Source organism: Phoenix dactylifera, chromosome 9 (genome assembly GCF_051530095.1).
Source record: "Phoenix dactylifera cultivar Ajwa chromosome 9, Ajwa_hap1_PhDact_Kaust_v1.1, whole genome shotgun sequence".
Lineage (NCBI taxonomy): Eukaryota > Viridiplantae > Streptophyta > Magnoliopsida > Arecales > Arecaceae > Phoenix > Phoenix dactylifera.
The window spans coordinates 4,163,481-4,191,226 of record NC_143198.1 but is presented as its reverse complement, the minus strand read 5'-3'; the positions used below and the strand labels follow the sequence as shown (position 1 = coordinate 4,191,226).

General features: G+C 35.6%; 1 protein-coding gene across 6 annotated transcripts; it reads left to right on the top strand.

Annotated features, from left to right (window-relative positions):
• Nucleotides 1-1,086: 1,086 nt before the first annotated feature.
• On the top strand, nt 1,087-25,274 carry LOC103696060 (exocyst complex component SEC3A-like). Of its 6 annotated transcripts, none has more exons than XM_088704031.2 (25): nt 1,087-1,583; nt 3,264-3,343; nt 3,816-3,896; nt 4,073-4,140; nt 4,326-4,428; nt 7,978-8,123; nt 10,571-10,688; nt 10,943-11,047; nt 13,447-13,548; nt 13,674-13,811; nt 14,266-14,394; nt 14,516-14,596; nt 14,693-14,767; nt 15,194-15,367; nt 15,445-15,598; nt 15,701-15,765; nt 17,173-17,343; nt 17,444-17,523; nt 18,649-18,730; nt 19,015-19,112; nt 19,267-19,375; nt 19,570-19,638; nt 22,324-22,389; nt 22,810-22,899; nt 24,801-25,274. In XM_088704031.2, the coding sequence occupies exons 1-25, from the start codon at nt 1,415-1,417 to the stop codon at nt 24,909-24,911; spliced, it is 2,664 nt and encodes an 887-aa protein (XP_088560157.2). In that variant the 5' UTR covers nt 1,087-1,414; the 3' UTR covers nt 24,912-25,274. The 6 variants fall into 6 exon arrangements, with proteins under 6 accessions (XP_088560157.2, XP_088560158.2, XP_088560156.2 ...); XM_088704032.2 differs by having other exon boundaries at nt 1,120-1,583; nt 3,267-3,343; XM_088704030.2 differs by having other exon boundaries at nt 1,150-1,583; nt 3,267-3,343; nt 14,495-14,596.
• Nucleotides 25,275-27,746: the final 2,472 nt, after the last annotated feature.

The window sequence follows — 27,746 nt, the reverse complement described above, 5'->3', positions numbered from 1 at the left end:
TAATGTAAGTAAACAGGGTTTAGGTCTTACTTTCACCACTTTGTTATTTTACTAAATTAGAGTTGGGCGAATCAAGAGAATTGCTTATCTCTCCGATTAGATCAATTACAGCCAATTTCCAATAACTAATCCATATATATGATATGATATATTATAACCTACAAATGAGATACAAACCTTGGCTATAAATTGAAGCTCTATCTCATGGAACTAAATTTATATTTCGCTCATCTACTGCTATTGATTTTCTCACGGTGCTCCATGATAGCCTATTTTGGCATATCTTTCTCACATTTGTGACCTCCACTCAAATTCTTAAAAGAAACCCAACTCATCAATCTTGACCATCATATGAATTTTGTTTGGTAGCATGGTTTTGCAATGGCTAGCAGGAATACTCAAGTAACAGAGAGATTTCATACCAAACTTTTACCCACATCTGGGCGCGTCTCTTTACACTTTCATTCCATAGCATGGTACAGATTTCTAGATTAAGATGCCAGATACATTTCAGCCATATTTATTTATTTATTTATTTTTATTCCGATAATGGTATTGCTTCTTGTGTCTAGGAACACTCGTTTTATTGTTGACCCGAACAAAATGGGACGTGTTACGCACTCGCCCGAGCCACACCTGACCCAAAAATATATATAAATTTTTCTCTAAATATTAAATTTTGTATGAATATTTTTTCAAAATTAATTTTTATATGTATACTTTTTTAAAATATTTGTTTTGCTATTCTATTTTTTTATTCTTATTTTTGTATATATACTCAGATCATCTAACGATGTTAAAATATTAATAATTTCGAATTAAAATAACTAAAATATTTTTAATAGGTAAATGTGTAAAAAATATTTATAAGTTAATCGTAATGGAGGAAAAAAATAATTTTAAAATTTTATTTTATTTTTAATTAAAATAAATATAGTTTTTATTAAATGGACTGCCATATTAAGAGTATTTATAAAAATCAGTGTTTTATGATATAAAAAATAAATATAAATTTTAAAAAAATATTTATGTAAATTTAAATTTTTAGATGGAAATTTATAATGACAGCCTGTCATCGGACCCGGCGCATTCGGAATCGGGCATCATGGCCGGCTAGTTTTGGAGGGGGGGCCCCTCTCGTTTTACCGCAGGCTGAACGAGGCCAGCAGCCGAGTTGGACTCTTCCTCAAGCTCCTGTCTTCTCGACGAAATGATTGTAGTGTGAGACGGAGAAGAGCCCACAAAAACCTCATCGTCGTCCTCCTCCTCCTATAAATACCAGTCCCCCCGTCCTTTCTTGATCTATTTCTCGCTTGCTCGATTCTTCGGTCCCCAGGAGTAATAAAGGGAGGGAGTTAGATCTCTGGTAGAGCTCTTCCGATCTCCTGCCGGCGGAGGAGCGAGGTGGGAAGGAATGGCGGCCTCGAGCGCGGACGACACGGAGCTCAGGCGGGCCTGCGCCGCCGCCATCGGCGGTGGGGGAAGCAAGGAGGACATCGTGCTGGCGATCCGAGTCGCCAAGGGCCGCGGGATCTTGGAGAAGCTCGGCCGTGTGGCCAAACCTAGGGTTCTCTCCCTTACCGGTACGCTATCTTCTTTCCTCCCGAGTTCCGTGGCTTTATTGTCTCGGGGTTCTGTTCTATTTACTTCTTTGTTGCTGGGGACTATTGGATGATATCTTCTTTGACTTCTCTTTCTTTCTATCGAGGTCTGCAATTGTTCAATGGAAAGTTCGTTGTTCTTGAATTGCTGAAAATATGTGGCTAAGGATGCAATTTTGGATCTTTTTTTTTTTTGCTTTTTCTTGTTTTGGTTTTGATCGTTTGCGGTATAGCGATATCTGGAGTACGAGGTCAAAGGTTGGAGGCTATTATTGAGTATAACAGCGAAGAGAAAACAAAATATTGTGATTACTCATAAAATGAGGTAGCATCTGGGTTTAGTGTAGCACTAGAAGTTCGATACTACGGTTTGAGAAGATGGTGTCAAGATATAGCTACATTTGGCTGAAGATAGTGAAGTGTCATATGTACCAGAGTTTGGAATCAGTTCTCATATTAATAATAGGGAGCTAAACTACTCAGGTTGAGGAGGATCTGATGAAAATTGAAGAGTGCTGATTGATTAGATGCTGGATGGATGATATATGAAGTTCACGAACTCATGTTTGGTTTATGTCTGTTTCTGATGATTGATGCAAATTGAAAAGGAGTTACTGAATAGTCTGAATTAGAGGCCAGCTAGCTATGATGCCTGCAGGGGTGTGTTGTGTTTGGGGGAAGGTTTCTCATAAGGCTTCAATGGGTTATACTTCACTAGAGTCATTGATTGAATAATTGACAAAAATGTAGGAAGGATATTTATTGGCATACAAAAGGCTGTCTTCTCAGGTGTATCACTAAACTGAAATATTGAGCAATGGGAAATAGTTCGTGGATGAGTAGATTGGGATTTGGTATCATAGGTAGCCAAGGATGTCTGGTTGTAGCTGGGGGATTCATGTCTTATAGTTGCACCGGACATTTTTCTTTATTTCTTAGTGTTCTGGAAGGGAATATACTTGTTTAAGTTTCAAGTGGTTGCATAAAGTCCCCTTTTATTGGAGCGTTAAGATGATCCAGCTATAATCCAAAACCAGGAACATCAGAAAATCTTGAAAAAATGAGGAATCTTTAGAAGAATGACTTAAAATATTACAATTACTTTGGTAATTCTATATCTTTCTTTCTTGCCTTTTGAATATGAGGTAAAACATGTTAAACCTTTTTTACATTTCTAATAAGGGTAGCTTGTTTGATATGGCATCATGCAATTAGCCATGGAAAATATGTTATGAGCCAGAAATACAAAGCATGAAGATTAACATATATATTCTCTAATGAGTTAAATTTGGTTACTAAAGTTCTGAAAAACTACTTGTCATAATCAACACCACCTATCTAAAGGCGGTGGTTTGAGATCATAACATCATTCCACACACGCAAGGTCCATAGTATTGAGGATTATAATGAGTTTGAGATGCTTTCTATCTTCATAATGCAAGACATAGTGGTTACTTCTTGCTCTTCTTATTCCCTAGTGTTCCAGATGTTTGAGATCTGCTGAAGTAATGGGTCAGCAAAAGTGAGTCATTTTATGAACATGGAATAACTTTTGACAGGTTGATCATGATAATCAGATTACACCCAGAAAATTATTGTTTGTTTTATCATCTCTGAATGTTCTCTATGTTTTATGCATTAATGACTAGCTGGTTCATGCAGCAGCTAAAAATTCATCCAAGGGTCGGAGGGCTAAAGCTTTTCTCCGTGTCTTGAAATATTCCTCTGGAGGAGTACTCGAGGTGATTTTCTGTTGAATTAAGAGTTATAGGAGGTTATATTATTATATCATTTTCTAACTCCATTGAGAGTTATTGTATGAGTGATGTTTAATGGCAACTTTTCTCGTGAAGTTTCACAAATGTATCACATATTTGCACTAAGAAACACTTTTTGCTCCTCTTTTAATAGCTAGTAATCACCAATCCTAGCATAAATGTTGGATATTACTTACCATAGGTTGAAGTAACAATGTTAGATTTTATGCATTGGAAAGTTTATCAAGGTTATGTGATATTTTGAAGTTAGTCATAGGTGAAAAAAATTGCAGGTAGATGTTGAATAAATTGGGATTCTGGTAACTCAACCAAGAAAGCCTCCAACATCCTGAGCAGCAGAATTTTCAATTTTTCAGATGTCAAAATTGCAGATATCAAACCTGTACTTGTTTCCTACTGACTGTTTGCTTTGCAATTATTTTTACTGCATATGCAGCCTGCAAAACTCTACAAGCTAAAGCATCTCACAAAAATGGAGGTTGTTTCAAATGATCCTACTGGCTGTACATTTATTCTGGTATTTTTGCCTACCTTCCTGGTTGCATGTATTTTCAGGGTTAGAAGTTTCCTATGTTGGTTCAATAAATTAATCAAAAAGTTAAAATAAAGCCTTGTCAGTTGGTTCAATTGTCCTATCTGAGATATTGGTAATATTTCTGAGTAGTCTACTTGTTTCAATTGTATGTTGTGCAGGGATTTGACAATCTTAGAAGCCAGAGTGTCACCCCTCCGCAATGGACAATGCGTAACATAGATGACAGGTGATCGCTTGGAAACATTGCAAGTAGTTGATTTTGTACTTTTAAGAAGTCTTATTCTGCTGATCTTCTTCTGTTTGATATCATTTTTGTGCTTTTGCATGCAAAAGAGGAATACTTAAGGGAATTTTAAATGAGACTTTGATTAGTGATTTATTGTATAGTTTCACTTGATCTTTTTCTTGCAGGAATCGGCTTCTTCTCTGCATTTTAAACATGTGCAAGGAGATCTTGGGTCGCATTCCTAAGTTTGTTGGAATAGATATTGTTGAGATGGCTCTTTGGGCAAAGGTGCGCTTGAATATATTCATCTCAAATTCTCAATCACTTAAAACTCTATTCTGCGCAGACTTTTATAACTGGATTAAATGCGATCTGGCTAGCATCTAAAATGACTCGCATTTGAACCTGTATATGCACACGCACACATACATGTTTAATGCTTTCTTTTAGATAGTGCTGGTCAACTACTAAAATATCAGGTTTGCTGTGCTGAAAGTAGCATTAAGAATATATGAAAAACGATAAAGACATTACTTGCAGCCGGATGTTCATGGAGCACTTATTGTATAAGTGAAAGATGTAAAGGGAATCTTGATCGCCATGAACATTAGTTTGAAGGTTTGGCTGAAACTCCAAAAACAAAATGTTTCGGTTTCTGCTGCAATCAATTGGAAATGCAATTGCTTTTGGAGTTCCAACTAAAGACCAAAGTTGTTATATATACTATATGGGCAATTATCGTTGGTCTTTTGTTATTTCTTCATGTATTTGAATTTCTAGAGACATTTGTTGAAATCAAATTTGAACAAATTTTGAGAAGAATAGAATTTTTTTATGCCTTTTTTTTTAAATTCAAAACAATTATTTTGATGACATATTTGGCTGTCTTAGGGCTTGTATTTTGTAGTTAGATTGTTGTGCTAGTTTGTCAGCGAAGAGTAGATGATACTTTATACTCCTAGATAATGTAAAGCATGTTTATAATCTTCTTTAAACTGAAAGTTTTTTATTTTTTTTATTGCTTCAGTATTAAACTAAAAGTGATATGAACTGCAAGGTCCCAGACATTAAAACATAATTTTAAATCATTGCTAACTTTATTTTCTTTACCTGATTTATTTTTCATTTTTTTTATAATATTTCTTCATTTCCGATGTTTTTAAGATTGCTGCTAATACTATTACAACTGGAGTCAAAACTGTCGAAACTGAAACTCATTTAGTGGCTGAGCTGAAGCCACAAGCAAAATCAAGTTTTCAAACCTTAATTGCCAATAAACTGTCACAAACTAAGTGCAAGACAACCAACAATATTATTTGATAGACATTCTTTGTTAAGTATGTTTAAGATAATCCAAAATTAATCAGTAAGCATAATAAAATTTGATACCAGCAAATACAAGGAGCCCCTATAGATACTGATGAATAATAAAAGAATCTTTGTTAATTGGGAGATAACTGTATTGATCCTTGCACAGGGAAAAAGATAATGAAGTTTTCCTTAACTCAGACACATTTGAATATGTGTACCATGTCCATGCACATGTGTAATATTCTTCATTAAGTATGTTAAAATAATCCAAAAATTAATCAGTAAGCATAAAGAAATTTGATGCTAACAAATGCGAGGAATCTGTAATGGTATTCATGAATAAAAAAAGGACCTTTTCTTAACTGGTAGCTTACTGTAATATTCCTTGCTTGGGGAAAGAGATACAGAATGAAGTTTCTTCTAACTTGGACACTTAACAGTGTAGCTTAGAAAGACAAGATAAAGAGTTGATCATGTATCCTCAAGGAAGAGAGATAACCAAGTTCACAATGAACTGAATGTGAGGAAACTTTATAGGTACTTATAAATAAAATATTAAAAACTTTTGTTTATCGGAAGATTACTGTAATGAACTAATGATACTTGGTTGGGGAGGATGATAGACAATGAAAATTTTCCTATCTCATGTTGTAGATTACAGAGACAAGGTAGGGAAAGAGCCGATCATATATACTGTTGAAGAGGGATAATCAAGGTGACAATGTCATTTCGGAGGAGAATATTGGTCTACATAGCCGATCCAATAGTATCCTAACAACAAGGAGTGAACCTCATGATTTTCACCATTTATCTTCTCTGCCATGAGAAAGACCAAATAAAGAGTTGATCGTGTATCCTGGCTGGAGAGAGAACAAAGTTGATCATAGCATTGGACGGGAGAACAGTGTTCTGCATAGCAGATCCTACAGTGTCCTACAACAAATAGTAGAATCCTTCAACCACATGATTTTCATCATTCATCTTCTTTGCCATTACGTACTCTGGAAAACAATGAAGTAGGAACAATGATACTCAATAAATTGATGATTTGGTGCGTCTATTAACAAGTGATATATTTAATGGACACGTAGAAATATACAAGTTGATGACTGAAAGATCAATGAACAAGGATGAACTTTTCGAAGTCTGGTTTTGCAAAATGCTCTAATAGCCAAAGTAATTAAGGAAAATTAGGTTAGGGTAACCTCTCTTCTGAATAGCTTGTATGGGAGGAAAATTCTTTCTTTATTTCTCATAAAAAATGAGTAAGAGAATAACTTGAGGTGTCTCTATTCCTGTTTTAAAAATCTAAGTGTGTCACCAGGTTTTGAGCAAGCCCTAAATGGAATTGCATTATAAATAAGATGTTGGAATCACAATAATAGCCTTCTCAACAAGGAACTGAGAAAGAAGCTTTTGTTCAACATTGCATGGATACCTCAACTTTACAAAGTTAAAGTAATCCACAAATCGTCTTGAATTCTAACTGCAAGATTATAAAGAAATGCCTACCATGTTCTTATCCCAGTCTATACAGTCCATGCTGAAACATACTCTTGGTCTATCCAACATCAGTAAAAGATTTATTTTAATCAACCCCAAAAACATGAATCATAATGCAAAAATGGATATGCATGTGCTTTCAAAATATTTGCTGTTATTTGAGACAAGGGAAGGCTTTTGAGGTCAAACCTATTTCTCATCCTAGTAAATGTCTTTGAGATAAAATAACTCTAGTGACTCCTCATTACATGTAAAACAATAGTATTTTGCTTCTATTATAGAATTTCTTAACTTTTGAGCTCAGAGCTAACACAATGCAATATACCGTGGCTAACCATCATATTGATGGAGACTTTCATTCTCTGCTTTAGACCTGTCTTTGACCAGATAAAATAACTCTAGTGACTCCTCATTACATGTAAAACAATAGTATTTTGCTTCTATTATAGAATTTCTTAACTTTTGAGCTCAGAGCTAACACAATGCAATATACCGTGGCTAACCATCATATTGATGGAGACTTTCATTCTCTGCTTTAGACCTGTCTTTGACCCTCTCTTGCATGCATTTTGATGGAGTCTGAACATGTTCATGGAATCATGCTCTGTAATGATCGGCTTACAGAATACTAATTTATGTGAAATCTGTTTAAATGATCAAGGACACTAACAATCAACTTATAGAATATAATGCAGATCAGAATAACGTATACTCAAGTGATGTAACAATCAGTTTCATTTTTTTTAAATACATTCGATCGCTTGAGATTAGGAAAAGACATTGTGTTATATGATATAGTATGATGCTAGCAAATTCATATTAGGATGCATCTTGAAGCAAGAGTTTTCTTCTGCTTGTTTTTATTTACAAAATTAAGCATCATTTTCCCGGATCCCTTTTTTTAATTTCCTCATGGTAATATGAGCATTTTTATTATTGAACAGACATTAAATATGTATAATAATTTGGCTGTTCATGCTGTTAATCAGCTATGATCTTGAATCCTTGATGGATCTGGTTCAGGAAAACACACCCACAGTGAATAGCCAAGTAAACATCCAGGATGGACCAGCTGCATCTGTCATAATGCAAAGGGATTTGAAAGTTACCGTTGAGAAAGACCTTGTTTCACAAGAAGAAGAAGAAGACATGGAGGCTCTTCTTGGCACGTGTGTATTGTCTATATGATTGTTGTTCAGAATGTTAATGGCTTTATGATCTTTTTGCTTTCATTTCTATTAACCTATTATGCTGGCCCTAAATCTTCTTGTGGAGTTTATAGTTTGTGTTGAAGAAGGGTGTTTTCTGATTAATATAGTAAACATGAATTTTTAAATTATTTCCCCCTTTACGTTTTCAGTTTGTTTCGACACAACTTATGAAACCAAAATGTTAGAATTATAAGTTGGATCATCTTTTTCTTCATGTAATTCGGTTTAGAACTTTATGCCCCACCTAGTCTAGACAATTGGAATACTAAATTTTAAGAATTAGCTCTTCCTCTTTGCTCAATCATAGCTTGCTTAACTGCAACTTTGAGGCAATTTTGACGTAGTCTTTTCATCCTAAGATATGAGATGATGCTGTCTTCTTGTTTTTATAAAAACTGATCATCCATAACCTAATTATAGCCCTCAGATGTTGTTCCACCAATTTGGATTTTGGGGTTGGCTTTAGATTCTTCATTAATAATCCTTGCTAAGGCTATCTTTAGTGTTATTGCAAGCTTTCTAAATCATTTCTCAGAAAATCCAACAATGTTAACTTAGGTTTTTCCTCCTCATTCTGGATCTTCCACTACTTATTCAAGAACATCTTTATACTGAAGCCTTGTAGAATACTGGTTGTGCATGACCACATCATGTAATTCAGTTTTATATCACTTTGTCCTTAATTGTTGCAACTCCTACACCTATTGCAGTGCGCTTGTTCAGTTGTTCCTTACTCTACCTAATTCTACTAGAACCATCTTCACATTCTCAAGCCGAAGTTGAACTTTGGCTTGCGAAGTTAAAGCAACGCTTGAGCTTGTTCAATAGTAGGCTTGTCCAGTTAGCATATGAGTGAAGATTGAAATTTTGGTATCGAACTCAGCTTGTGCTTCAATATCTCTTTCATACGCTGACCCAAGCCTGAATGATTTAACATTCGGCTCAGCTTAGCTTGTTTGAACCCTTGTGCATGGGAAAAGGTGGGGTAGTGGTGTGATCATGGTAACGTGGCATGCGGACAAGAGAAGGTAGTTAAGTGTGGTTGAGAAGCAGAGAGAAGTTAATGCAAGGACTTTTCATCTCAATCTTGCTGGGGTTAAGATAGGTCATATCATGTACTCAAATAGACAATCTTGGCCATTGGAGAATATGTGTTGCCATGATCAATACTTTGGCATTACAATATGACGAATCGGCAATGTTTTTTTTCTTGTTAATTCGGGCTTCTTGTCCTAGGCTGTCCAAAGCTATCTCTAGTTCAAACCTTTTATATAAAAAGTAGAAACATCCACCCTATAGTTGTTCTGACATGGCCTGCCAGTTGGAATGGAAACCTGGCGAACTGGACCCTAGTCCAGTTTGGTTCTCTAAGAAGAACAGATTTGCATTTGACCTGGTGAAACCCACTAGACATAGCCAGGATTCATGCGACCCAGCCGACTCGGCGGCTGTCAGCGACCTGGATTTGTCATTTTCTTGAAAAGAAAATCCCTTGTAGAGCTAGTATAAGAACTGAATTGAACCATGGAACTGTTGTGAGAAGCTTAATTTCTTAGCATCTAAGATATGTTACTAATCTATGTCATTATCATAATAAAACATATTTATGCTAAACATGTCTATAACTAATTTAATTTGATTGTTAGAATATTCTGTTGGTCCTATTGCCAATGGTTGGACCGATTAATCAGTGACTCAGCCCTTGGCGAGGTCGATGTCCGGTGCAGCTCTGATAACTATGATCTGACCCTTGGTAGCAGAAAATTTCTACCAAGCATAGGACACCTAGATCAAAAGCTCTTTGGAAACCCAACCGCTTCCTGCTTCTTAAAAGCTTCTTTACTTCAAGTTTTTTTTAAAGTGTCCATTTCCATGCACCTTCTTCTGCTTTTAGCAACTAAAATTTGCCTGGTCCTTGATTATGGGTCTTCTATACAAATATCTTCATTAAAGTTCTTATTCAACAATTTTTATATTAATTTTTCTTTCTTTTATCTCGCCATCTTTAAGCAAATCCTTTCATCCTTAATCATAATGCATCTAATGTGATCTATACCTCTTGTTTCCTCTCCCATATTGTAATTCTGTAAAGTTTATTTACTCCAGAACCTTTCTTTTAACATCATTCAAGCTTGGATGAAAAGGTTAAGAGGATTTGTGGTTGACAGCCAGCTGTTAAAAAAATAAGTATGAAATAAGGAGTGCATTGTATTTCTGATGTACCTTTTTGGTACATTCGAACATATGGTAATTAAGTGAAGCCTATGAAAACACATTCTTTTGTTTCCAAGAAAGTGCAAGCAATCTTAACATGTCTGTGCTGTTTTACACTCCCGTTCTCTTGGTACGTTGGTTGCTTTTACTTTGTTTTTAGTATTTCACACAATCACATTGTACTGATACAGGTATGTTATGGGCATTGGTGAAGCAGAGGCATTTTCGGAAAGATTGAAGCGGGAACTTCTTGCTCTGGAAGCAGCAAATGTCCATGCACTATTGGAAAGTGAATCCTTGATAGAGGAGGTAATACTGTTTAAGTTTTCTGCACATGTTAATCTGTATCCAGTATGATTAATATATAAAGATTAATCTGTATCCACTATTTTTTTAAGCTTTTTCTTTCACATGAAATGCAGAACTCTTTGAGATATTTTCTATAACAACAAGTTTGGCTGTTTGCAAGTGCGATAGAAAATGACCTTTGTGAGGTTCTTGAAATGAATTAGTATCATAAGGTCCTAGGAAATCTTCTAAAATCGAATTATTGTATTATGCAGGTACTGCAGGGACTAGAAGCAGCTTCTGTATGTGTCGATGATTTGGATGAGTGGTTACGCATTTTTAATGTGAAGCTCAGACATATGCGAGAGGATATTGAATCGGTATGATCTTATTAATATTTGAATTTAGAATGCAAGATTGAACTTCTTCTATGAGAATCTTGTGATGTTGTGTAGTCTCTACAGGTCGTGATTTTAGCTCATATAAACGAGTAGGATTTACATGGACTAGGTGAAGCATTGAAAATCCATGGTTTCTTTCTTCTAGTCATGCTTCGGGCAAAGAGCTAATCTAGTAGACATATCTGTGTCTCTCTTTGAGATTTTGAACACTTTAAATCAAGGTCTACCAGATTGGTGCTTGGGCTTGTATCGACTGGCCGTTTGGTACGGCATCAGTATGCACCATACCAAGCTAGGGCATACAGAACCTTAGGGAGGGGAGGGGAGGGGGGGGGGGGGGGCGTCTTACCTTGAGGGTGGTTGGCGGCGTCGCGACATCAAAGAGAGTGGGTGGGGAGCAATCAAGCATTCAGTGGAGAGAGAGAGGGTGTTTTACCTTGAGGACGGCCGATGGTGTCGTGGAGTCGGGGGGGGGGGGGGGGGTGGGGGAGTGACCATCCAATGGAAGGAGAGAGGGAGGGGGAGGCTTACCTTGAGGGTGTTTGACAGCATCCCGGCATTGAAGAGGAGAGAGTGCGAGCAAGCGAGCAAGCATCTAGCGGGAAGAGAGAGAGAGAGAGTGCGAGCGAGAGGGGCCTCAAAGGTCTCAACATTGGAACCCTCAAAGTAGCCCGGGGGCAGGGGTTTTATAAATCGAACCATCCCGATTAGGTGTCAGTTTGGTTCTACGAGCTGAATCACTCAGTTTAGGTTGGTTCCGCGAACATTGCTTTAAATGTTTTGGTTAAGGATTTGGTTGTTTCATTCATGAGGCCTTTTTAATTACATTACTCAAAATTGTCAAGTCCAACCCTCTTGATGGAGTTGTTTCTTGCCTTTATTCCACTTACATGCAATAGATCTTGTGATTGTTAGAAATGTTGTAATTCTATTTACAGACTCCTGTTTGGTTTGCCTATGATTGCAGTTGTAGGAATTATCACGATCTATTGACTGATAACCGCAAGCGCATGGTTGTTTAATGCTAAAAGAGGTCTCATAACCCTGAAATTGATCAAGAATACCACCTTTATAAACAATGAACTATTTAATACAGTTGATCAATCGTTTATTTAGTACATCTTTACTATTAATATAAGCTTTATATTATACTATATATTATGTTTGTATAATCTTATGTTGTAATAATATTGTGTTTGATTATATTATTATTAGTGTACATTATATATTATATATTTTATCCTAGATGTCATAGTATAGAATTATCATAATATTGTATACTATATTATGGACATATGTAATGATAATTGCAGTATGCTTATTATTATACTATGTTAATTTAGTGTGCTCCTATTATAGTATGCTTTGTATATCATGATATAGTATAAATATAATATTAAAATAATATGATTGTTGTATTATATTATATTGTGAATATATGATAATGTACCAAAATCATGTAATAATGTTAGTGATCTTATAATATATATTATATATTGCTGACTTTGATAATATAAATAACATAATAAGATGATATTATATGTGGATAATCATTATACGTTGTAAAATATGATTTATTTATTCCTATATTATAGATATAATATAGTATCATTGTAATATTCCTATAATAATATTATACTAGTAATATCATACCATTGTTGACGATATGATTATAATATGCAATATATGTTGTTATTTTTATGTTATAATTTTATCATATTTTAATAAATATGCTACTATAATAATTATATGTTATTGATATTATATATTATATATATTGCTAATATATTACTAGTTATATTGTGTGAATGTGCTATATCAAAAATCATATGTCACCGTTACAAATTTACAATTGCATTATATATTATGATATTACATATAATGTTGGACTACCTGCCGAGCCTGAAGTATTTCGAACGGACGTGGGCCTGGATTTTAAGCCCGATGGGGCCTGGCCGGGCGTGAAATTTGAGCCTGGCTATTAAATAGGCTGGACTCAGGTTTACATTGGCCAGGCCCGAACCTGGAATTTGTATAATATATAATTATATGAGATCATGCAGTCGGGAAGCAACCCATCTGGATTCCCCTAGAATTTAATCAAATGTAGATGAATTTTTTGAATTATGTTGTAAAGCAAGTTTTATAAGTAGCTGCATCTATCTCTAAGCTCAATTTACAAAAAAAATGACTTATTTAAAATATATAACTGGTTTATAGCAATCAGTATTTCTTATTTCGTTAAAATTTTTCAGCAAGTAAAAGTATTGCCCATATATATGATCACAAGAATGTTGTCTTGTTTGTAATTGTTTGTTTATATTTCTTCCTTCTACTGGCATTACAATTTCCCTAAATTAGCTAAGTCATATTTGCAGATTGAATCCCGTAACAACAAATTGGAAATGCAATCTACAAGTAACAATGCACTTCTGGATGAGCTGGATAAGTTACTTGAACGCTTGCGTATTCCTTCTGAGGTTTGTCTTATTGCTAATTGGAACACGATTTACTTTGTTTAGTCACATCATGCATATTGATATGTGAACCTCAAAGTGAACCTTGAATTTCAGTTTAGTCATTTTTCTCTGCTTCAACTTTGCAGTTTGCAGCATCATTAACTGGAGGTTCTTTTGATGAGGCACGGATGCTTAAAAATGTTGAAGCATGTGAATGGTTGACAGGGGCCATTCGCGGTCTTGAAGTGCCAATTCTGGATCCATGCTATGCGAACATGCGAGCAGTAAATCTCCATTACATACTATCTGATCTACACTACATACTTTCTGATCTACACTTTTTGATCACTGGAGAATTCTGTTTACTTCATATGTAGATATGTGAGTTTGTGAATTGTTGAGATAATTCAATATACATGAAAGGCATTATGCCTGCTACTGTGAAAATATAGATAAGCATGTTGGAAATAGGGTGGTAAGGATGAAGTTAGGAAACTTCCATTATTGGAAGTCTGTAAAAAAAATATGTGTATATATCTAGAAGGACTCTCATTTGCGTTAGCTTCCCATGTTTATGTTTGTAATGGAACTGGCATCGAATAAATTGTTGTTCATTGTTCCATAGAATTAATACATTCTGATGTTTGGTCCTCTATTTGTCCTCCAATCTTAAAGTTATTTTCATCTGAAAATTGCAGAACATCTGAACTAACACATATATATTCAAAACTTGTCCAGGTTAAGGAAAAGCGAGCGGAGTTGGAGAAATTGAAAAATACATTTGTTCGGAGAGCATCGGAATTCTTGAGAAACTACTTTTCTAGTTTGGTAGACTTTATGATAAGTGACAAGAGCTACTTTTCACAGGTATATTTTGGCCTCTCTTATTTAAAAAGAAAATGAATATTTTTTTGGGTTTTCTTGAAGATTAAATATGTCAATTTGGTCAATTGAACGTCAACTTGAGGTTCCTTTGGATGGTATACAGCGAGGACAATTAAAGAGGCCTGATCATGCAGATCTAAGGTATAAGTGCAGGACCTATGCACGACTGCTGCAGCACTTAAAGGTTGTTATTCTTCTGGGCTCTATGGTTTTGAACAGAAGCTGTTACCTTGCATGTATCTTATCTAATTTTCTTTTTACCTTTAATTGCCATAATCAGAGTCTCGACAAGAATTGCTTGGGCCCTTTGAGGAAGGCATATTGTCATTCCCTCAACTTGCTACTTCGTCGAGAGGTCAGGAGTAAAAACCATTATTATATGATTATTTTGATAGCTTTCAACTTTTATTTGTATGTACAGTGTTTGAGTTGTTAGGCGACATAAGTTATAGAAATCCCAAGGAATAAAATGCAATAGACATGCAATAGAATCTTATTGCATCAAATTTTCCTAATGCTTTTGCATTACTAAATGGAGTTATAATTCCTTGTGCCATAATATATTAGAGCTATTTTGTGGATGAACCTTTATGTCCAATTCTTCTTGACACATATTCTTTGTGCTGTAAAATTACAAACATATGATTGTGAAGTCAATATGCGTGTGTATAATGGCCATGCTGGACTTTATAGTAAAGTTATATATGAACACGTGAATAAACATGAGTTTCGAACATATGTATAGAGGACTCAAATATTCTTTCTGATTTATGATATTCAGGCTCGTGAATTTGCAAATGAACTTCGTGCAAGTACCAAAGCATCAAGAAATCCAACTTTTTGGCTTGAAGCTTCTACAGGTTCCAATCAAACGGCAAATAGCACAGATACTTCCACAGTTTCTGAAGCATACTCAAAGATGCTTACCATCTTTATTCCACTTCTTGTAGATGAGGTAATTTTTTTTGCCTAAGCATGCAATGAATTTCAGTTAGGCTCACTGTCATATCAAATATTGTTGCTATGTTGCAGAGTTCCTTTTTTGCACATTTCATGTGCTTTGAAGTTCCTGCATTTGCCCCACCTGGTGCTTCTGCTAATGGTACTAAAAATGGATCTGATGGCAATGATGCAAACAGCGATGATCTCAGCCTTATGGATCCTGATGGAAATGATATCAACCCTAGTAATTATATTTCTTTTGTTCATTAATAGATATCATCATAGTTGGCATTTTAAATTTTTAGTAGTTGGCAATTTTCCTGATGTCAAATTTCTTTCAATCTAGGTAATAATTCTAGTGAGTTGGGAACATTGAATGAAGCTCTTCAGGATCTGCTTGATGGAATCCAGGTACACTTTTCTTTTCTTTTTCTTTTTTCTAACTGATCAGTAATATACTAATATACATGTGTCTATATATGCATGCACGCATGTATATATACATAAATACATTTTGACATTAAACTAAATCTGAACATGTTTTCTACACATTCTTATACTACATATTACCAAGGTTTGGATAGAATACAAAACTTGGTTTAAACATTGACCAATTTCAGTTTTGCGCTTAGGGCCGTTTTATAAGGATCTAATAATTAAGCATGGTATATAAATATATAGATGCATAAATATATCTTGGTCTAATGTTGGATGGCATTTGAAACCTTGCATACACTGTCAGTGAGGTCACAGATATTGCTAGGGTGAGAGGCATGTCTTTCACCTCGTAAACTTGATTGCTGATAGGATGGTGGATCCATGTGCCTGGAGCTTCCCCTTGTCTGATCTTGCGGATTTGCTACTATTTTTACTTCATTTTCTTTTGTGTACTAAAAATGAATATATGAAAGAAAATGGTGATTTAGATGTATTCCATATCAATTTTCTGTGTGATGGGATGCTCCTTTCATTTGATCAAATCATTAACTGAATTGAGGGAAAAAATGCTAGATGTCTATATGCTTCTTAAGTAATGGGGTATATGCTACTAAGGCTCATTTATCCAACACATTGATATGTCCAACCCCTCTTATCCCATATCACTCAAAAGGTGCTTATATAGAATGGATGAAGAACATTGAGGTTGGTTTTCCACACTTATCATGGTTTTTCTAGTCATCCTGTGACCATTCTTCATTATTGCAATCATCTTCATCATGCAACAATAACGTTGCTTGTGTAATTTGCTTTTCCTTCATTCTATTTCTTGTTTCTATTTCCTTCAACCATGCAATGACGTGGGAAATACTTTAGTGCATCCTATTACCTTGCCTCACAGACCACACCATAACTTGTCACTTTATCGCAATTGTCATGCATGACATTTTGATTATCATTACTTCCGCTAAACAAAGTTCACACCTCATGACATGGTGCTAATTGAGTAATCAACCACTTGGGCTCCGAAGGTGGTGTATATTTGCTACATACAGCTTGGCAAAATAGGGAAATGGTCGCGGCCTCCGCTGCTGCCCCTCCGCCGGCCTTCGTCCCTCGCTCGGCCTTCTCTCTCTCTCTCTTTTTCTCTCTTGCCCTCTCCCCGCCTCTTTTACTGTGTCGGTATGGTCCGGGCACGGCATGGGCCCGTACCGACTCGTCCCGTCGGGCAACCGGTACGGTGTCCGGCATCGGTTCTGACGACATTGTCGTATACATTAACTGTGACTAAACTGATCCTTTAGGCAATAACTTTCTGGAAATATAAGTGTATTCTTTTTGACTTGCAGAATGTAATATATTGCTCTTTATTTTTTTCAGGAAGACTTCTCTGCAGTTGTAGATTGGGCATACAAGATTGATCCTCTGCGCTGCATATCAATGCATGGTATCACAGAGCGCTACCTTTCTGGTCAGAAAGCTGATGCAGCAGGATTTGTGCGTAAGTTGCTAGATGACTTGGAGTCGAAAATATCAACTCAGTTTGGCAGGGTTAGTGCTGTCCTCAACTCTCCAAAAGATTATGTATATCTTTTGTTTAAAGGGAAGCTCCTTTTATCTCCCTTATGTAACTGCTTGTCTGCATTTGCAGTTTGTTGATGAAGCTTGCCATCAGATTGAGAGGAATGAACGTAATATACGACAAATGGGAGTTCTATCTTATATCCCAAGGTATAATCTGTCCGCAATTGAACTTTTGAATTTGTTCCATGATTTGGTTGCATATGTGTGATGTCCCATGTTATGTCCCTGGTTCATAATTGTATATATGAATATTTATGCTAGAGGTGAGAATGAGTCAATTGGGTCAGATTTAGAATCAGGTCAGCTACATACTCCCAATTTAAACTGACTATATGCTTGATCTAAATTCCATACCTCATCCAACCTGCTTGACTGGCCTAGAGCTGCAAAGTGGCCAGTCCTTGACCTAATTGAACCCCATGCAATGCTATGGTTTCTAGGTCCAAAGTTCGAAACAGGATCACAGGTAGCATCTTTCCAACCCCAAATCAAAATTCAAATTTAAAAAAAAAACTTAATTCGAAACATATAGAGATGAGGGTGGGCAGAGGTAGGTTTCCAAACCTTCCATATAAAAGCTCTCTTGTTTTGTTGGAGTTTGGAACCCCTAGCCAAAAGATGGAAGGGGCAAAATGAGCTCCATCCCAGAACAGCTGGCTAAAAGTCCTTTGTATTTGGTTTAACCAGCAGGGTTTCCTACTCCCAATGGGATATTTGAATAACAAAATAAATGTAGACTAATTTCTGGCTGAAATCTTTCACAACATAGAATAGCTGGATACTTTTTTGACTCATATAAGGGAATCCTAAATAAGTAATAAAAATCTATCAGTAATTCCCTTTCTTTATTGTCTGGGTGACCCCCCTACTAGACTTACATTAGGATGACTCATCATAGGAAATCAGCAGCCAACAAATCCCTGAATTGTAGGGACCTGCGTTGGACATCTAAACTATCCTTAAAAATCAGAAAAAAAAGGAATCCTTCTGTGATCTGAATCTAGTGCCTAAGATAAGACCAATTAGAACTTCTCTTGGCTGGCTTTTCTTTGCTCTGCAAGAGCCCAAAGAAAGGTCTTGCATTGAAGTTCTTTTGAGGCCCTTTGCTGCATCAGGCTTCATTGCTTCTATCATCTAGATAATAAATTGCAACTATCTAACAGTTTTGGTCATACGTTTTGTTGTCCTATAATATTCATTTAACTGAATATATAAATGTTTACTTTGTGTACTTATCTTTTGCATGTTTGGGTTTCTTTCCCTGTTACATAGATTTGCTACTCTCGCAACACGAATGGAGCAATACATCCAGGGGCATTCCAGGGATTTGGTTGATCAGGCATACACGAAATTAGTGAGTGTATAAGCTCCCTTTCAGTTTGTTTACTTTGTGTCTCTTCTTTTTTTATTTTCTCAAATCAAAGAAACTGTAGCTGTTACTTCATGCTATGCAGCAGCTGCATTTAGCTTAGGAATTAGAATGCCTGGTTTGAGTCAGCCTCTATGTTGCAACTGATCAACATGATCCTGAATGATCAACCTATATACATCTGAGTGTCTAAATGCAGTGTCTAAATTCCCTCTCTTGAAAAAAAGAAAGAAAAAGGCGCATTGTAATGATTTGAAAGTTTGAAACAGGTCAGTACAATGTTTGCAACTTTGGAGAAAATTGCACAAAGTGACCCAAAGTATGCCGATATTGTACTCTTGGAAAACCATGCAGCTTTCCAGAACAGGTAAGTGTAAAATTAGTCTGTCATATCCTTTCTTGTCCTCTAAATTGATGGTATATTGCTTGTTGGTTTATGATGCTAATTTCAGTTGATCTAGTGTGCCCAACTTTTAGATGAGATATAGTCTTAACTTGTAGAAGCGTATATTTGGATGCAGTCTTTATGATTTAGCAAATGTTGTGCCCACACTTGCGAAGTCCTATCATCAGGCTAGTGAAGCTTATGAACAGGCTTGCACACGCCATATAAATATGATCATTTACATTGTAAGTGCCTCGTTTCTGGATTTAGGCAATGCCGTTACTTCTTTGAGATAGCAAATTCTGGATTTAGATATTTCTGTAGCTCTGTTTGGTTTTTACTTTTTACACTGATGAGCTTCCCATGAAATTTCAGTTGGGAATACATGCTTGATAGGTGTTGATATCAATAATATATGTAAGTTTGCTTTGTTTTGCAGCAATTTGAAAGATTATTTCAGTTTGCCCGGAAAATTGAGGATTTGATGTACACAATTACTCCCGAAGAGGTGAGGAAATCATGAAACCCTGCACGATCATTATGTTGGTATACTTCTGTGTTTATATCAAAGCAATTTTTTTCCATTATTTACAAATTCCAAACAGTTCCTAATGGATAGAACTTGTGATTAACAAGATAATATCACTTTCTGAACATCCAAACACAATGGATTGCCCTCAGCATACTAAGCAGGGACTTTGGATGTTCCTTGTATGGGCTCATTCTGTAAATATTCTTCAGCTCTCAGTCATACCTATTTAGTTAAAATTTATCATCAGGCATAACACATATAATCCACATAGCTGCACACTTGCATGTGGAGCTATACATACGGCTCTGATGAAATGATTGGGCATTGCTAAACAAGAATGTTCTGTATATTTAGAACTGATGCATTTGTTTTGCATACCCTACAAATAGAACATCTATATTTATTTAACAAAAACACTTCATAGAAAAGAGGAAAACAACCATAATGGTTTGAACTTTGAAGTCAGTTTGCTTTAACAACTTAATGTGGAAGTACAGATTCATGGTCATAGATGAACAACCAGGTTCAAGCACACTAGAGGTGCCTAGTTTGAACCTGGGTTAGACAGCTAATTGGCTCTGATAAGGAAAGATACCAAAATCTGTGTCGACAAATTTAGTAAATATGAGAGGAAGACCTAAGATAACATGGATGGAAGTAGTGAGGTTTTGGAACAGCTTGCGATGATGGTAGAGAAATAGCTCTTACTTGGAATTTTCAGTATATGTGGAGTTGTAAAACGATCCCAAATAATTGGGATAAAGTTTGATCATTACTGTTCTGGTTATGGTAGAGTGGCAATTTGGTAAAAGGCCATTTATTGGAAAAGCAAAATGCATTCACTCATGAAACTGATTTCAGCAACTACTGCAATTGATTTGCCTCTATTTGTTTTTCACTTTTTTTAATTTTCTTCCTTCAATGTATCACTTTTGTGCTGAACTTTTCTAGTTTGCATGTTAAATCAGTTCTGAAGTTCCTTTGTTTATGAAAGATTCCTCTACATTCATTAGGACATTGGATAATATAAATGCTGAGATCTCTGATTATCTGGTCGCTTTCTTTGATTTCACTATTGAATTTATCACACTGGGGCTTGCCTTCTCTATTTTATAATCAGTTTTAAAGCTCTTGTGTTTATGAAAAACTGCTCTAAATTCACTGGGGCCTTCTATAAGATATAGACTGAAATCTATAAAATCGACACTGGTATCAGATTGGTTCTGATTGAAATTTAACATTTTGGTTTCGATATGTCAGGCATGTTTGCAATTGTTTGAATTTTCGTTTTGGAAGATTTATCCCTCAAATCTGGTCAAAAATAGCAAAATCTATATCAAAGTAAAGAGAGGAGAGTCTCTTGAACATGCAACTTTGCATATGATGGAAGAGGTACATAGGGCATTTTATAGATGATTAGTCTGGATTATAAGGCTAAAGCTAAGTACATACACCGTCTTAATAGGCCAAAACCAGGTTGAAGCAAAGATCATCTATTAAGCCTCTAAAATAGAATAAGATTTGCGGACTTACCAATAACCAGCTCAATGACGGAGTGTCATTTCTAAGTTCAAAATATTATTGGGTCTGATGTCAAGGAACATATGTCAGTAGGGTATTTGGAGTTCTTTAAACAAAGTTCATCATTGTGGCAACTAAACATGTGCAACAACTGGAACATGTTTCTATTTCTTTCTGCACCCTATCTCATGCAGAAGCCATCACTCATATCATGAAGAGAAGGGCATAAAAGATGGGCATCTCAGAAGGGTTTGATGAAGTTGTTCGATCAAAGATACCAAAATGGCAACCATAACTAGTCTATAATTAATAGGCTTTCAACCGTCGTAACAACAAGGTGGTGGTATGTAGCATGATGTGATAGAGAAAGATGGCTAAAGATTACTAAACCTTTACCTTCCCAATCTTGTTCATCCTGAGGAGTAAAGTAGCAGAACTTGAGATGATGATTTTTTATTGAGATGACAGTCAGAGCTTTCTTTTTGATGAACCAAGTGAGTTCCTTATCAATAAATTTATGATATAAAAAAATTTACTTTGTTAAGATTTTTTACGGTAGGAAGTCATGGTTATGCTGGACCTTAGACCGTGTATTTAACATTCAAAAATATGCACAAGTTGACCCTTTCGTTGATATCTTTAGCATAATACATTAATACCCTACCTTCTAAGCAGCTTTTATGAGCTCTTCCATACTTTTCGTATCTTGACATACAATTATGCTCAGTAATATTGCAGATCTAGAATTGATCTTAATAGAGCACGATTTTAGTTGTAAACCTTAGTAGTGTCCATTTTAAGAAATTCAGTATGGCACAATTAACTTCTAGTTTAACTCCAAAAAGTCTACGCAGATGGTATCTTCTTACGGTATTATTCATGTTGGATCCGATTTTTGAGTCCAGGAAGCCATTAGGTTCAGTGTTCTGATTGAAACCTTTCTTTGACTGGTATGCCTGTGGTGAACATTGAGGACCCCTGTCATCGCAGACCCTTGCTTTTTTAGGCCTAATTTTTATCATTTGTTGTGTTTATTATTAATTCATTTTTGACTCTTTCATGACAATAGAAATAGCATTTAGAAGCCATGTAATTGTCTCTGTTGATTGTTGTGTCTGACAGTTGGTTTTAAATGCACAGATCCCTTTCCAGCTTGGACTTTCAAAAATGGATCTCAGGAAGGTGTTGAAATCCAGCTTATCTGGAGTAAGTCATAGCACATCTTCGTACTCCTTAATCTCCTGCATGGTTACTAGGAAACATATCTTTCCCTCTCATATTAAGAGTTTCATGAGAGAAATAATTTTAAAACAAATTTTTGATTTCATTTCTACAAAAGAAGAAAGATGGCTGAAAGTGCATGGGATCCGTACAAAAATTCTTACTTTATAATTAAAGTGCTGGAGAAACTAGTGGAAAACTATTTGCAAATTAGTTCCTCTGGTTTTTTAAGTGTTTTGTACTTGTTTCCTGCTTGTTTTGACATATGGATTCCTGTTTCTTGCTGACGAAAATTTTCAAACCACCATTTCCCACTTTCTGCTTAATTATTCTATAATCCCACTTTCTGTTTTGACAGCTGTAATGTCCATAACACCAATCTGATGTCAATTTCTCCCACTGCAGATCGACAAGTCCATCAATGCCATGTTTAGGAAGTTACAGAAGAACTTGACCTCTGAGGAGTTGTTACCTTCTTTGTGGGATAAATGCAAGGTATTCTGTTATCTTCTTTGATTTGTTGACTATCTGAACTCTGAGATGCAATCAAAAATTTTACCGAGGCATTGATGTCTCTAAAAATCTTCTAGTTTTAGGTAATTTTACTACTAAAGAAATTTAAGGTTGCAGTCATTCTGGGTCATAAACAGTGAAGAAGAGCTGATTTATTATTGAAAAATAAAGCCTATTGAAAAGAGATACCATGTTATCCAGGACGGCGATCATCTTTTTTCTTATCTCTTTCTTTTTTCCCTTTCATTTTTTTGCACAATTATTTGCTAAATTGTTATTTGCATTTTGATGTGACATAAATGCATTTTTGGCAATTTGCTCATGTTATAATGACTGCAAAATAACATAACCATATTGTTGAGACAATATTTTAAGGTTATGTATTTTAAAAATGGAAAATTGCATTCAAGTATCAGTTTCCCAAAAGCTGTAGTGAACTTTATTTATAGAGACCATGGAGAGAAAAAGGATACCTTGTTTTTGGAAACTGGGTGTTAGGTGGATATGATCTCATTGGTGCCTTTTCCAAATTCTGGTGTAATGACACTGGCATGAAGGATGTTTAATAATGTCCCATAAGAAATTGAATAAAAGCTGTGCTGGCCTTGGGGAATGCTTTACCCTTGATGGGATGAAATGAATAATAAATGTCAAAAAAGAGTCTTGTTGGTTAATCTTTCAATGTTCAACATGGAAGTGCAAGACATTTGTATATTTAATGAGTATGAACTTTTGATTATGGGGCAGCAATGCAACTATTTGACCAAATAGGGCTGCTGATTCTATGTAGGCCCAAATGAAACAGACTCGTAATCCGCACATATATGCCATGTCTTGTATATTAAACCTTTTGCATGGCTCTAAGTCGATGGCGCTATATTTGGGGGGAAAAGGTAAAAATAAAACTGATTGGTTAAAGGGTATTTAGAAAATACTGCAATCTCCATTCAGCATTTCTAGATTGGCTTAGGTGGTAATTTTTATGGGATCTCTAGTAAGATTTTAGGGCTTGTTTGGATGTTTGAATATAGTATTTGTTGATAAGATATGCTGCAACGAGAGAAATCTGAGAAAGGAAGCTAGTTAACGGAGATGCTTAAGGGATGAATGGGGACCATGGAGTCCATTATACCTAAGGTTTTAGGTATAAGATATCTCACCATTTTAACTGAACATATTATTTGAAATTTAACATGATCGGAAGCATCTTTGGCAAGCTAAAATCCCTTTGATCACCCTGTCTGGACCACCTCTGCGGAGTTCATTGTCCCTAAGATTTTAGGTATAAGATAAATGACCATTTTAAGTGAATATATATTTGGAGTTTTTCTGGATCGGAAGCATCTTCAGCAAACTGCGACCCCTTTGATCGCCCTGTAGTTGGACCACTTCTTCTTGGAGCTCCTGAAGGGTTGGGAATGCTGTTTCTGGGTAAGATCATCTGGTGTCCAACAGGCCCTTATTGTTGGCTCTGGACACATGCGATTTATCATTGGACCCTTCAATTTCATCTCTTTCTTCTAAACATCATTTGTGAAGGATATATAAGGGCATGGCCAGGGGTTTAGAATGCTGGCATAGCTGTGAGATTGACGCAGTGTGCCATATTGTGACACCAATAGGCTATTTCTCTCTGTTTGTTTTTCCTGTTATCTTCTTATAAATGCTATAATAACGGTATCTTCTGCTTTAAATGATCTTTCCACCAACTTATCTCTGTGGTCGGACTGAAACTGCAGCTAATTCATGACTTCTTACCTAATCACATCTAACGAAAATATGACGGATACTAAATGGAAACATATTGCATCAAATGTTTCCAAGGAAATATGTGCGAGAGAATATTGTGGTAATCACCTGACGTTTACCATTTAACATTGCAGAAAGAGTTTTTGGACAAGTATGAAAGCTTTGTTCAACTGGTTGCCAAGGTTTACCCAAATGAGACCATCCCATCAGTGGTAGAAATGAGAGAGCTTCTTGCTTCACAGTAATATACATGTACATATTAATGTTGTAACATTTCCTGTTGTTGAGGTGATGTAATTTCCCCTTTTTGTTCTCCTTTTCCTGTGCTATTCATTTCGTTCGATTTGTAAGGTTTTTTGCTAGTTTTTGGTGGATAGTCATATTCTGCTGACCTACGGGAACACCTGTATGATTTTGCGTGACATTTAGAGGCCAACCTACTTTTTCTGGAGGAGATGTTTATCTCAACCAGTTGTATGCATATGATAATTTCCTTTCTTTCAAATGTATAATCTACCAAAATCCTGCACTTGAAAGAATTACGTAGATGGTTGTTTGCACCATCCTAAACAAGTATGAAGGGTAATTATTTTTCATTGCATGGAAAATTATCCTTGTTTAAGTAATCCGGTTTCTCTGGGAAGGTAATGTGGAATTCTACTACTCATTCCACGCATTCCATTCATGTTGGTTTATTTTTTGTTGTTTCCTGAATCTGTTTGGCTGGGAGTCAGGTGAAAAATCTTATTAGTCAAAAGTGAAGCTGAAATCATGATTACGGTCATGTCCTATTTCTGTATAAATTACAATTGCAAGTTCTACTACTAGAGCGTTACCTGCTGCTGTTTCTCATACCATCTTCCAAACTTGTTTTCTCCTTGGCGTCGAGCAATTTTTTCCCCCTCTTTGGTAATCCGTGTGAATTACATGCATGAAATTTTTATTTAATCTCAGCTTGATATATATTAGTTTATCTTGAAAATTGGTATATCACGTTTGTGACAGCTTTTAAGAGGCAGGAGTTATGATTCCACCATCATAATTTTACCACGAGACATCCACAGTCCCCCTTTGGGTTTGTCTGTTGTTTCACATCATTTGAGAAGGAGACTCACGAGTGTTTTTAGTTGAAGATGAGGTGATGTTTCAAGAGAGGAATGCCTTTGAATCATCCAGGCATGTTGGCTCTTGCAATATGTATGACTAGTGTTGATGCATGTGGTTTAATAGGTTCAAGGAACTTTTGAGGGATGTGGACACTGATAGGCTGATAGCCGTCTCCTAGAAAAAAAGGCATTCTTTTTGTTGAACAACTGGCGACAAATTGACATTATTGACAAACCTTCACCCTAACCCTTCATATATGGCACCAATCGCTCAATTTGCACCCTATTTATAGTTGTAATAGTCTTATTCTATTCTGTATTTATATCTATACCATGCATAAAAGTGCGAACAATTTCTAGTTCAAAAGTTATCAAGGCCTTTGAATCTGCCGGAAGCAATCTTGACCATTTAAACTATGTGAAGAATTTCTAGTACGACTAAATTCTGAAAATAGGTTCAAAATTATTAACTTATAGTCTTTGGTTATTATATAATTCAAAAAATATTTAAAATTTTGTTGAGGATTGTTAAATGCTAATAGTTTAATCATGGAAATTTGATATTTTTATGCAAAGTTGTAATTTTGTGAACTTCAGAGAAAATCATCATTGAATTATCACTATAAATATGGATCACTTTTTCATGAAAAAAACTATTAGAATTTCATAAAGAATCATGAAAAATCAATTACAAATCTTAAAATTATTTTTTCTCTAACAAATCCAACATCTATTTGTTATTTTTTGTAAAAAAATATTTCTACTCAAAAATTGTTGGTTCCATGTAGAGTGTAATAGACTTCTACGCTTGATTTAGTAGATCTTTAAACTACAATATTAACATGAATTGCAATATAATAGTTTGAAATGTTATTATAATAATTATATAATAATTGCAATGCGATATAATTGGATAGTTATCTCAGTTTTTTAGTTTTTGAAAATGAATGCCTCGAGTAACTTGATTTTGATAAATTTTGTAATTAATTCATGATCAATGATAGGTTTTTTTGTTAAGTCGAATACTAATTCTAGCATGAATATATCCAAAAAAATTAAAAAAAAAGGAGGTGACAAAGAGAGGAGGGAAAAGACTCATAGCCTTCCCATATTCAGCCATCAGAATATTGTGCAACATATGAGGCGACCCAATCGGCTGCCTTATTTGCTGTTCAGTAAATATAGGTGATCCGAAAGACAAATGTCCTACAACAGCCGGTGCTTATTACCTACCGTGACGTGGCCCTGGATCCACCCAATCACGATCGCCGAGTCTCTTTCCTGGTGAATCCGATCAACTCCCAAGGTAAGCTGCATGTGGGTGATCCCTTCCCATACAGCTTTGATCTTAGCTTCAAAAACAGAAGTGTCGTAGAGTCAACTGCCTCTAGATGCAACCAATCTGGAATCGGGATCTCTTATCACAAACTTAGCACCTCCAATTTTTTCTTGAGAAAGCTCGAGGATGGCAGCTCAATGAGACAAATATCGTCTGAGTTGCTCTAAGAGTTGAATGGGAGACCCAAGTATCTCTTACGATCTTAGATCCTTTGACTGTCTGAGCCTGTATGAACTCATCTGCATGATGAAGTGCCCTATCAGCCACAGTTATAAAGCTCTGCCTCCATCCCTCAAATATTCTGGCATTTTTGTCCAACCAAACATGATAAACAATATAGGCAGAACTGATTCCCTCACACCGGTGGCTAGTCTATTCAGAGAACCTTTTAGGTAAACAAGGATTTTGATTCTATTTTTCTTTCTACACGTACAATTGTATATAAACATATCTTGTATTAGTTATGATGCACATGCAAACACATGTGGCTACTAAATCTAGATGAACTAACATATTTTTTTTAAAAAATAAATTCTTTCTTATTAAATTGGATTGCCATTCAAAATAGCAAGTTTTATAACTTTCAACAGCGAAATTTTATTAGTTATTATAAGCATATTTTAGCTTTTCAATAG

Excerpts from the sequence above, each read along its gene's own strand:
- LOC103696060 (XM_088704029.2), top strand. The coding sequence starts at position 1,415 with ATGGCGGCCTCGAGCGCGGACGACACGGAGCTCAGGCGGGCCTGCGCC. Across the intron at positions 13,812-14,265 it reads GCTATGCGAACATGCGAGCA|GTTAAGGAAAAGCGAGCGGA; the intron begins GTAAATCTCCAT and ends AAACTTGTCCAG. Across the intron at positions 14,597-14,692 it reads GACTGCTGCAGCACTTAAAG|AGTCTCGACAAGAATTGCTT; the intron begins GTTGTTATTCTT and ends TGCCATAATCAG.